This window comes from Coffea arabica, chromosome 7e (assembly GCF_036785885.1).
Source record: "Coffea arabica cultivar ET-39 chromosome 7e, Coffea Arabica ET-39 HiFi, whole genome shotgun sequence".
NCBI classification, from domain to species: domain Eukaryota; kingdom Viridiplantae; phylum Streptophyta; class Magnoliopsida; order Gentianales; family Rubiaceae; genus Coffea; species Coffea arabica.
The window spans coordinates 22,119,090-22,131,338 of record NC_092323.1 but is presented as its reverse complement, the minus strand read 5'-3'; the positions used below and the strand labels follow the sequence as shown (position 1 = coordinate 22,131,338).

General features: G+C 34.0%; 1 protein-coding gene across 1 annotated transcript; it reads right to left on the bottom strand.

Moving 5' to 3' along the window:
- Positions 1-8,280: 8,280 nt before the first annotated feature.
- LOC113702219 (putative late blight resistance protein homolog R1A-3) lies at positions 8,281-11,997 on the bottom strand. The gene has a single exon (XM_072060091.1). The coding sequence runs from the start codon at positions 11,995-11,997 to the stop codon at positions 8,281-8,283; it is 3,717 nt and encodes a 1,238-aa protein (XP_071916192.1).
- Between the last annotated feature and the right edge of the window lie 252 nt (positions 11,998-12,249).

The window sequence follows — 12,249 nt, the reverse complement described above, 5'->3', positions numbered from 1 at the left end:
TTCATTTTTAATAAAGACACATAGCATATTACCTTGCATCGGTCTTCAAGGGATTCATTATCAAGGCCTCAATGGTCCATAAAATTTAACATGTAAACACCATATTCAAACTTGCTTACACTACTATTTTAAAGTATTTTTTCATGAATACCATTGTTATCCTTGTGAACACCAACTTAACTAGGAGTTTAAGAACACCTAAAAATCAAGACATATAACTCCGATAAAATGTACCCATTGCGACTACGATTATTCACGTAACATTTCTTAAAAAATTAAACATGAACTCACCAGACAAATCCTGCCAACTTAGCAATAAAATAAACTGTTAAGTGTAATTCTCTTGTCAAAAGGAATTGCTTATCCTTTTAAACTAACAGTGGAGGGCAGAAAAAACTATGACAGTTAGATAGCATAAAAGCCATCATCAAGGCTGAATTAGCTAAAATCATCTTTGCAACAAGAGATCATCAAGGCTGAATTGCTAAAATCATCTTTGCAACAAGAGCTTGCTTAGTAAACTAATAATTATTATAAAAAAATTTTATGAAAAAACAACGTGACTAAATATAAGATTCTATCCCAACATTGAATTTTCCAGCTGAAAACATAAAAACTGAAGAAATAAAACACCCCTTAAAAAAATGTTGCCCATCATCTTAAATATTTGGAAGAATTTCGGATATGGAAGCCGGAAGAATCAATACTCAGCTTTTCAAAAGTTCATAAAGTGGGTATGAGATTCAAAAATGGAGTGCAACTATTCAACCAATATTAAATGTAATAAGATTTGGCTTAAATTACCAAAATGTCCAGGTGCAAAAACTCGCTGAACTTCTATCTAATTGTGGATTCCATCTCCATTTCCCTCAGTGACCAGCCTTTAACCTACCACCACCATCAACTCTTCCATCTTACATTCCTTAAAAATCTAAGGTTCATTTGCATTGCTATTTTTGGAATTTTTATAAAAAAAATATATATTGTGTCGATTTGATATATGTAATATAAAAAAATGATTGGAAAATATATTCACAAAAAATAAAAGTATTTTTTATGAAAAATTACAAAGCAAACAAGGCCTTGATTTTCCCAAGAACTAGATAAGGGAGAAAATCAGTCAATACTTATTATCTCTCACCAAATTGACAATTATCTATTGCCCAAGTTTGATATCACAACCCTGTCGTCCATTTCTGGAAAAATTGGTGATACACTAGAAGTACTTACAAGGGAATTAAAGAGGTCAATAATTGTTGTACAAAATTATCCAATTTTTGAACTTTCCTAAATGGAAACTTAAGTTCTAGCAGAACTCAAGACTGCTTTCCAGACAAACACAGGAAATTCTGTTTCTTTTACCTAGGAATTTGTTCTCATTCAAATATCAGTAGTTGTAATCTTTTAATTGGTGTGGGTTGCTTTCATAAGCAAGTTCTAGTTATAGCAATTTTTTTTTCTTGATTTTTTGATAAGGGCTGAATTTTGTTGAAGATGTGCAAATTCTGAGCGGCAGGGAAGCATATTTCAATATGGCCAAAATTGGACAATATGTGCACTCTAATGAACATAAATGTGTACTTCAATGAAAAATAGAGTAAGCTACTTCAACTTGCATGGGAATGTCGACAACATTCCTCTTACTGCTACTTATGATCCGATTTATAATAGCAACTTTGAAGAAAATTAAACCAAACTTAATTATATTACCAAATTACTTCGAAGTTAAACCCGCATAGGATTGCTTCGAAGTTCCAATCTTGATTGGTGTTAGCAGACTAAATATCTTCAAGGAATTTTTCTATTTGTTTTTAGTCGGTTGGAGTCCTAGTTGATTTCCTTTTGCATGTCCTAGTCGGTTAAACCTTAGTAATACTAGTCCTGGTAGTAATTAGTTTAGCAAGTTTCCTTTTCCTTTGAAAATTTGAGTCGGTAGGATGCCTCTATAAATTGCGAAGCATGCAGCATTGTTTTCTTGAAAAGAGTTGAGAAAGTATAGTTTTAAATAGATGAATTGAGTCTTGAGAGTAGATTTGAGAAAAAACCTCAGATTTGTGAGTTGTCTTGAGCAAAAAGTTTCGATTTGGTATTGTTATTGTTGACTATTAGGTTAATAAATTATTGAGTTGTAGTTGTGTATTTATTCTCCTCCTCTTTCTATATATTTCATATGTAGTAAAATTGCTTCCGTTGTGCGTGATTTTTCATGCCAACAAACTTACATGAGCTTAATCATTATGAGCTTTGTTTCTTGCAAATTTATTATTTGAAAAATATATAGTTAGGAGCTAATAATCAGCCATGAACTTGAATTTTATTTGATCATTAGTTAAAAATTAACAATAGAGAGAAAAGTACTTATATAAAAAAGGACCCTAACTTGTACGTAAAATACCTCACTTTGTATAGGAAAAGTGTTTATTTGGCCTCAAATTGAAGTTGAGTTATTCAATTGGTTGTGCTACAAGAAAAAATTGCAACGATGTGAAGTTTCATCATCCTTACATAAAAAGCTTTTAGTGATTTCTCTATTTCTCTATTAGTTGGCCTCAAATTATTTAATCACCAATATAAATTAATTAACAACTATAAAAAAGTATTTATGCTTTGATAAAAAGTACCCTAACTTGTACGTAAAGTACCACATTTGTATAGGAAAATTGTTTTTGGCCTCAAATTGAAGTCGTGTTTGTCAATTAGTTGTGCTATTAAAAAAATTGTAATATCGCAATATCTCATTGTCTTTACATGAAAACCTTTTAGTAATTTCTTTATTTCACCCTTGATTACTAATAAATGAAGGAAATATAATTCTCTTTTAATAAATAAGTTTGGACAAATTCAATTTGTCACATACTATCTTCTCTATGACACCATTTATGAAAATTTTTTTAATAACTAATACAAATTAATAAAAAACTGTATGAAGAGTACTTGTACAAAATGTACCCATGCATACACACATGCATGCATGCGAAGAAATGTTTATTTGGCTCCAAAGTAAAGTCGAGTAAGCCAATTAGATGTGTGTTGCATTAAAATTTTGAATGCTGTGAGGTCTCATTTTCCTCACATCAATACCTTTTAACAATTTTTCATTTCATCCTTGTGTTCCTCGAAGTACACATTAATTTTCATTGAATTGCACATTACTATTTATTAAAGTGCATATAGCTAATCAATGAAGGAAAAATGATTCTTTTTTATAGCAAAAATACAATGCAGAGGTTGGATATTCACACATTCCTATTTCCACTATAGTACCGTGTACCTGAAACCAATTTCAATGTGCCTTTTTTAAAATGAGGCAAACGCCATAAGTCACCAATTCAAACGTAATACTAAAATAAGTCACCAATCGTAAATGCAATAACGAAATAAAGAAACAAGAAGTACTTTTTAATCTCCCATTTTCAAACCTAGGGGAAAAAAGGAGTCAAAAAGCCAAGATACATTGGTGTGTGAATAGAGTGTAAGTGAAATAGGAAAAAAAAGGCTAGAGACAAGATCAGCAGACACCACGGAATTTCCTTCTTGCTCAGGAATTTCATTGCTGTAAACACAAATTTGGGGTTGTTATTGGTGTCGACATGATGACTTGTCAGGTTATTTCCTTTGATTTCTTTTTTAAAAGTGTCCGACAAAAGATTAACTCTAGTTTCATTATGTATGTTTAAAGTGTCCTGTAATAAACCAAATCTAGTTTCCATATACTATACCCTTATCAAGACTTTATTGTTAATACACGATACCTATCAAATATTTACCTTAAGAAACATTACCTTTTTATGTAAGTTTTCTAAAACAAACAAACTCTTAGTTTCTTTTTATTAGTTAATGTTAGAAAAAATTATACAAATAGAAACAAAAAATGACAAATAAATGAAAATTCAATCATGGCAAGAATTTTAACTTTTTCAACTCATTTCAAATATCCACCGTTTTTAAAGGCCAGTCCAATTTTTTCTCCCTTACACTTTCTCCAGTTATAAGTTAATTATAACTAATTAAACATTAAGATCAATGATGAATTTCTTGCCCATCATTGATCACATATATTGAGAGAAGTATAGTGCTTTATACACATTTCTTTTAATTAATTTTTTTTTTTGTTAATCATCGTCTATTGAACTTTCATTTTTCATGATTTTTTTTGGGTTCCCTACTTGACTGTGCGTCCCCCTTAAACTAGAATCCTGCATGCATCCCTGCTTTTTAAGCTCTTTTCAGTTTTGTTTGTTTTAATATACTAGCATGAATCAAATGATTTAACTGGTCAAATTGTCATTCAACTTCAGCTTCTTCCTGACTTAGTGATACTATCAATTTGATTAGGATTGATAACAAGAATTTAATTCAGGCGTTGGGTTTCAATTAATGAACACAAGGAAGATTATGATTTACTTCATCCGTAAGTAATTTTTGGCCAATTTGTTGATGCAAAATAGTGATTTTGGTGTCTATGACTAGTTGACGAATTGAAGAACAGATTTCATCTTGAATCGGAATTTTTGGTAGTTGTAGTTTTTTAATCTTAAATTTTTGTTCTTTGTTATAATTTTAGATTTTCAATACAACCCCCATCTTTTGGTTTAAATTAGGATTTTCATTAATTAATCATTCTCTAAGGTTTGAATTGGATTTTTTTTTTAGGGGTGTCCCGCAAAGTTTGAATTGGACTTGCTAATACTACAAAATAATTAGTGATGCTGATAACAGTAACTAATTTTGGTGAATTTGATAAGCATCATGGAAGTAACTTTAATCTGTTTGCATCGAGTGACTTACCATTATGTATTCATCAACTTTGGGTAAATCTGGATTCTAAATATCTAAAAATAATTTTGTTAATACCAACATCTAAGCAATTATCTTTTTTTTTTTTGGGACTATTTGAATAGCAATGCCATAGTAGCATTTGAATTACGTTCGCAATGTACCTTCTTTCAATAACGTACTTAAATACTTGAATTAGTAATCCAACTTCAAGCCTCTAAAGTTTATCATTTATAACAGCTTCCTTCAATCAGATGTTCAATTCAATTTTATACAACAACTTGCTTCTATTATTAGGTCATCCCTACATTTAGACTGAAGGGTAGATCCACATGTATGCTCACAAATTGTAAGAGAGTAGTACTTCTTATTTATTATTTTATTTGTTATTCTGAGGTCAGATTTGGCACCCCTCGAGCTTTGTAAAATTATTTTGCTATTAATAAAATAATGGATTTGCATCCCAACCCTGTAACGGGATTGCCAACAATTTAAAAAAAAAAAAACTCTAAAGTTTTCCGAACATCTTGCCCAATTTGTCCTTTCTTCTAATAATGTACTTATATACTTGACTAAAACAATATGAGAATAACAAGAAACAACCTACCAAATTTCTGTTATGTCAACTTTTTTTTCCCATTCAATAATGTACTTATATACTTGACTAAAAAAATATGAGAATACAAGAAATAACATGCCAAATTTCTGTTGCAGCACCTCTATTTTTCCTTATCCCTTCCCTTTTCTTTGATAATCAATTTCATAATATTGTGCACAAGATAGAAGTAATTATTATTGCTTTGATTGAAGATGACTCTTTTTTTTCTTTTTTTTAAGAGTATCAACAGTGATACTTCACTTATTCTCGATTGAAAATGACCTTTCTTTTCTTGTTCCGTAAAAATTAAAAATAAAAAAAATTAAGGTTGTAAATCGTTTCATGATATCTTTACTCAACTACCATTTATAATTTCACCTTACCACATGTAATCCTAAGTCCGTCAGGTGCCGTTTATTGTGGCCTAGCCCGGCTCATTTACCATTAATTTGGTCCTAGTTGGGCTTTGACGGGCCTACAGCCAATACAAGGGAAGAATCTTATTTTATGGCCCAAACTCGACCCATTAAAGATATAACATTTGTACGATTCTTATCCGTAGCGGAGTTTGTTTGGACTTGGGTTGGGGAGCAAATTTTGTGCATTAATTGTTTTTAAAAGAATTATTAACGATAAAGTTAAATAATAGAGCATGCAATCTATTAAAGGTAATTGGCAAAGTTATGAACTTAAAAAAATAATAACACTAAGTACAATATTTTATCCAATTCTTGCAATAACAATAGAATTACTACTTTAGGATTAATACATAAAAACTCATCATCGTCGTCGATGAGTACCCATAAATAATATGATTCATACAAATCATAAAAATATAATTCATGTACTGTTTGATTGAATATTAAAAGTTACACATAATTAAAATATGTTTTCTTTTTCAAAGATAAATAGTGGGTCAATACAAAAATTTAAAGCCTCACGAAATACAATAAAACTAACGAGAAAATAAATGAACTTGCATCTTTATTTTTCCCAAGACTTAAGAACCCTAAAATCGAAAAAAGCACATCCCAAGAAAAGAGCCAACAAAATCGATAGATTTCCCACCATAAGCAAAGCTAATGTTTTGTTCAGCTAAAGGCAAATCCTAGACAAACCAACTTTTGTCATCAATTTTAGCAAAAAAATTCAACTTTTCTCCCTCCAATTCTATTATACCCACAATAAGATTTTAAATTTTTGCCTAAAAAAATACCCCAAAAAGACAAAAGAAAAAAAATTGACGAAGGTGAGCCACAAATCTGCATAAAAGGTAAGTAAATCAAGATATAGAAAGGCAACTTACCCGAAATTAGGCAATGGAGTTTGAGAAGAGAGGTTTAAGGTTTAGGGTTTATGTAAACATATGAACAAAAAGGTAAATGGTAAAGTTAACAGTAAAAATATGGTTTTACTATGTCACATTCTCGCTCTGGGTTAATTTCTTAGGGGTTAAAGTACAATTGCTAATTTGGTCCCTCGAGTTGTCACGTTCTAACTTCTAACGTTTGCCTCATTGCCTGTTTCTTTAGTTTTCATTTGCACCTTGTATAACAGTAGTGTAGTGTAGGAGTTTGTGTAAAATGACTTTTTTAACCTTTATTGTGAATTTACTATATTAACCTTAAATTATAGTCGTAATTCAAGGTTGGCTTTTTAAGAATATCATGCTAACCAATCAATTAGAAGTTGTTAAGATAGTTTTAATTGAATATATCATCAGTGGTTTTTTTTTTTTTTTTTTTGGTAAGTGAGAGGTCTCGAACTCAAGATCTATGACTTACATTACTTTCCCCTGTACCACCCAACCAATCCCGCCCTCTAGTGGATCAATTTGTTTTCTGTGATTACAACCACAACTACTTCGATTTCTTTTTATTTTTTTGAAGAGATTTTAAAAGTTCTCCCCAGACTACTAGACCAACCAAGTAGTTAACTCTTTTTAAGTTATTGAATTTGTATTAATTACTATCCTTAATATATCTTACTAACCAAGTGACCCGTTCCCCCTTAAAATTCCATTCGTTTCCAATTTCTGTCCATATAATGCTTTCAGTTTAGCAATCAAGACACATCGACAAATTAAAAAAATTAATCAATACCATTTTTCATCTTTTCTATCTTTATTTTTTCTTTAATCCAAAAATTTTGATTGCATTATATGGTTTTATCAATCTGTATAACTAGACCTAAAAACAGTCAGTAGGGATTAGATTCAAGCATTAAGTTGTAGTTTTCATCCCCATTACATTGGTTTTATTGATTCTCCCTATTTCCGTAATTGCTTAATTCTCCAGAAACCCCCTCCAGCAAAGGAAGTGCACAAAGAAGATCAAGTTGCCAAAGTTAATATCAGATGTGAAAGCCTCATCACAAGTAAAGTTCATGCACATGGATGCCAAGATGCTCATGGTTCTACTGAACTTTAAGTGGTAATGATGCATTCAGGATGTAAAGTGATTTTTTTTTATTTCTTCTTTGCATTATGTCGACCGGTATTCAATCAGCGTATTGGAATTTGCACTTTATATGAATTTTGAAAAAGTTGCGCCTGTTTTTTTCTTTAATATCACTCGTTCTTTTTACCCTTTTTCAAATATCAACATAGACAATTATATCTGAGAAACAACAATAATCACACTAGTGAGTGTCCCTATTTTATGTAATCTTCTAAAAGTTGCTTCCGTAATATTCACCAAAACATAAAATGGAATATAAAAATGTAATTATTTTCACCAAAACATGGTTGAAAAAAATCATGAAAGAAAAAAGATAAGTTGGAATGTACAAAGTCGTTTTGCCTAAAAATATACTTTGATTAGTAAAGATGTTAGCTTTAGAAAAGGTAAATGCAAAAAAAAAAAAAAAAAAAAAAGGCTTCTTCTTCTTTTCCGGAATTCCGTGCATCAAGTATCAACACACTTTTCGATTAAGATCTTTAGCACTTCATTTCCCATATCTATCTGTTCTTGTTGAATTTGCTTCACTGAACTTACAACAGACTGGCGACATCGTTTCACCTCAATCATTTCAAGAGTCAGACATTCCCCTAAACAGGAAGGCACCTCTTCCAAATTCTCACAATCGTGCACAACCAATTTCTCAAGACGGGGAAAATTATCAGAAGATGCAGTCCACCTGCGAAAGTCCCGCAAGTGTGACAATTTCAAGACTCGGAGCTTAGGGAACTCCTCTTCTTTCATTTCCCATTCTTCGCCAGGGGAGCTGTAATAATAAGAGAGTAATTTAAGCACTTCAAGCTTGGGCAACTTTCCAATTGTTGAGATTTCACTCCATGGCGGATCAGTCGCTAGGAGTGTCAACTTCTTCAAATTCAATGGGAATTTAAATCTATATCCATGACAGAAACACAGAGTAAGTGATTCTAGTTGACTCAAACAGTCAAACACGAAAATCCCATCGCCAGTTCCCGTAGGTTCTTCTCTTGATTCCGTCATCGTACATCTTAGCCTGCGGATGTTTGGTAACTTTGTCAGTATCTTTTGCAAGCTTTGAGAGGAGGGATCAATGGCAAGGCTTAAACTGTCTAAATGATCTAAACCTGGGGATACTTCAAGATTTTCAACAGGAAAAATAAAACCCAAAGTGGAATCTGGAGTCCATAGATGCCTCAATGTCTTAATGTTCCAGATAGTATTGGGTAACAAACAATCAGCTTTGTTTCCTCGTAGCAGAAAAGTTTGTAACCTTGAGAGGTTAGCTATTGCAGCTGGGATGAAATTTACTTTTCTAGTACGAAGAGCCAAGTATCTCAAGTGAGCAAGCGAAAATACTTCCATTGGAAAATGTGCAACAAACTCCAATTCCCCCAAATCCAACACTCTTAGAAGTTCAGGTAACCAAAACCCCAAATCATCCCCCTTAAACAATAACAAACTGCGTACATTGGAAAATTCTAGCATTAACTCCCCATTCATTGGATTACAAACTCGGTGGAGGTTGCTTGGGCTAGTAAGAACAAAAGGACCATTCTGACTATGCAAAACATGTAGAAAGTTTTCTTCTTTGGCTTTTTTCACACAAAACTCATGTACCAAATCGTGAAGTCGGCAGGCTTTGGCACCACCCATAGTTCTTTGTTCGGAAACCATGACTAAACTTCTATCAACCAGATCCTTCAAATAGTCATCTGCCACATCCTTTAAGCTCTTTTCTTCAGTCTTCCGCATGAAGCCTTCAGAGATCCAGAGCCATAACAACTTTCGGACAGGAACATTTTTATCTTCTTGAAATGCACCAAAGTAAAGAAGGCATGGCTTCAAATCATCCGGTAAATGATTGTAACTCAACTCAAGCGTCTTCATGCAGTATTCTTCATCAAGGACAATACTGGAAGTTAGACTCTTTGCAACTTCTTCCCAGCAGTCCTTTGCAGTACTAGCAAGAATTCCAGCAACAAGGACAATTGTGAGAGGTAAGCCCCTACAAGATTTTGCTATTTGAGATGCAACTCCACTTAGTCTTGGAGGACAACCTTCTTTGCCAAATAGCTTTTTTTGCAGCAAATTCCAACTCTCTTCGTCGGTAAGCCGGCGGAGATGGTGAACCCTGCTATGAGGTTCGAATTGCAGAGACAAATTCTGCAATCTGCTCGTGATGAGAATCCTGCTTCCATTGGCATCATTGAGCAATGATCTCTCCAACAAATACCAAGCCTTAGTGTCCCACAAATCATCCAAAACCAAGAGATACTTATTTCTCAACAAAACTTGTTTTAGCTTTACAGCCAAATCATTTTCATCCATCTTTTCATATTGTTCAAGTTTCTCAGAATCAATACTACCCAATAGCTGAACTAACATGTTGTGCATACCATATGCTTGAGAAACAGTGCACCAAGCACGAAGATTGAAATGCAACATTACTGATGGAGAATTGTAAACTATATTGGCTAATGTGGTCTTACCAATCCCAGGCATACCCACGATGGAAACAACATCCAACTGCCTTGATCCTCCTCTTGTAAGACTATCAGTGATAGTTTTCACCTCGTCGTCGAGAGGCACCAGATCTTCATTGTACGTGGCGACAGTAACTTGTGACGGCACGCGAGTGAAAGTCTTGGTAACTCCCTTGGTGGTTTCACCAACATAGCTTATGCTATCATAGATCTCTTGAGCCTCAATCTTCAGAACATTGATGTCTCTGGCAACATCATCCAAACAATATTCACGTCTATCACCAACAAGTGTCGAGTCAATCACAAACTCTGCTTTATATGCAATCTCCATAACATGACTCCAGAAAACTTGAAGTTTTTCGTTCTGATTGCGCTGCTCCTTGATTTTCTCCAAGAAAGATCTTAAAAATTCAAAATCTTTCTGGATTGTCTGGATTTTATCCACTGGGGAAGCGATTGAATCATTAATTTCATCATGCCTTGCCAGTTCCTTCAGATTTGTTAGGAAAAAATCAATAGAGCCCAATTCATTGGTCCTAGGAAAACCAAATCCCGATACTGATGTTAGTGGATAGACCTGTGTAAATTCTGCCCTGATAAGCTTGAGCACTTTGAGCAAATGAAAAAGAGCAAGATCGGTTTCCTTGGCCAAGCCTTCTTCGATTTGATTCACAGAAAGAGAGAAAATTACAACCGCTGCATCACAGGCCACAACTCCAATAATATTCTTCATTTCATGCCATAGCTCTTTGAACTTCTCCTGATCACCAAGAAGGATTGTCAGGAATCTTAGCCCCTGAACAATTTTGAGCATTTGATTCATAATCGGGACTGGAGTACTGGTACAAGGTTGTAGTAGCTCCGCAGTATTCTGAACGAGACGATCCATAAAGTCAGCTACTGTTTGCTTACTCTTCTCCAGAGCTGAAGTGTCTGATGATATTGATAACTTTGAAGCAGTCAAGACATGGATGTAAGTTTCTAGGACTTGGGGCTCAGTGGGATTAATCTTCTCACTTATTAGCCGTGAAATTTGAACTTTTGCTTCAGGATCATTATATCTGATACCCTCAGACAACCATATAGAAGCCAGGCGTAATGCGTTGATAGACGCCACTTCAGTATGAATCAAGAGATCTATCAATTGCTGACCCTCGACACCGCGAAGCATAGCAAAGCGAATGAAACTCTTCAAGAACATTAGCTGCTCGTCAAGGCGTTTGAAATTGAAATTGTTAATTTCCTTCAGATTCTCGGAAACAGAATCGATGAAATCAATAACTAGCTCTGGATCTCGCAGCCAATAACAGTCCAGCAGATAGTTGATGCATGATTCGTTGATATCTGTTTCGAAAAACAACTTGATTGCTTTCAGAAACATGGTGAGCTCACTTGCAATGCGAGTCGAATCAGGCGATCCGCTGCAAGCAAATTCAAGATTTTGCATTCTCCTGATAATCAGATCTTGAATTCTGGAAGACGTAACATCCTTCTCCTCCTCATCTTGGTCCAAACAGGTTTCATGGTTCCTCCTCCGCCTCCTACACTTTGTCAGATACAGATCAAAGCTTTGTAATAGTCTCACCCCCATCTCCAGCTTCGAGATACGATACCCGCACCCTTTGGTGGTATCATGCAAGCAGCGAAGATAGTCTAGAGCGAGCTCGAAGCAACTACGGCTACTGCTGCAGGATATCTCCATTATTGTATCTTCTATTCACTCTGAGATCAAATTTGTATCTTGAATAAAACATTAGTTCAAGGTTTACAACTTTCTCATGATATGAAAATGGTCAAATGTTGTCGGCAAGACTCCTAATTTTCCTGGCCTTGTGGATACAATAGGGGCCCTTTCCTGGGGCCTAAAGGAGTCAGCTTTTGTCTACTTTCGGCCGAAGTGCGTTTCCAAGTCTAGATGCTAAAGCAGTAAATGTTTCGTAATACTTGCTGTTCA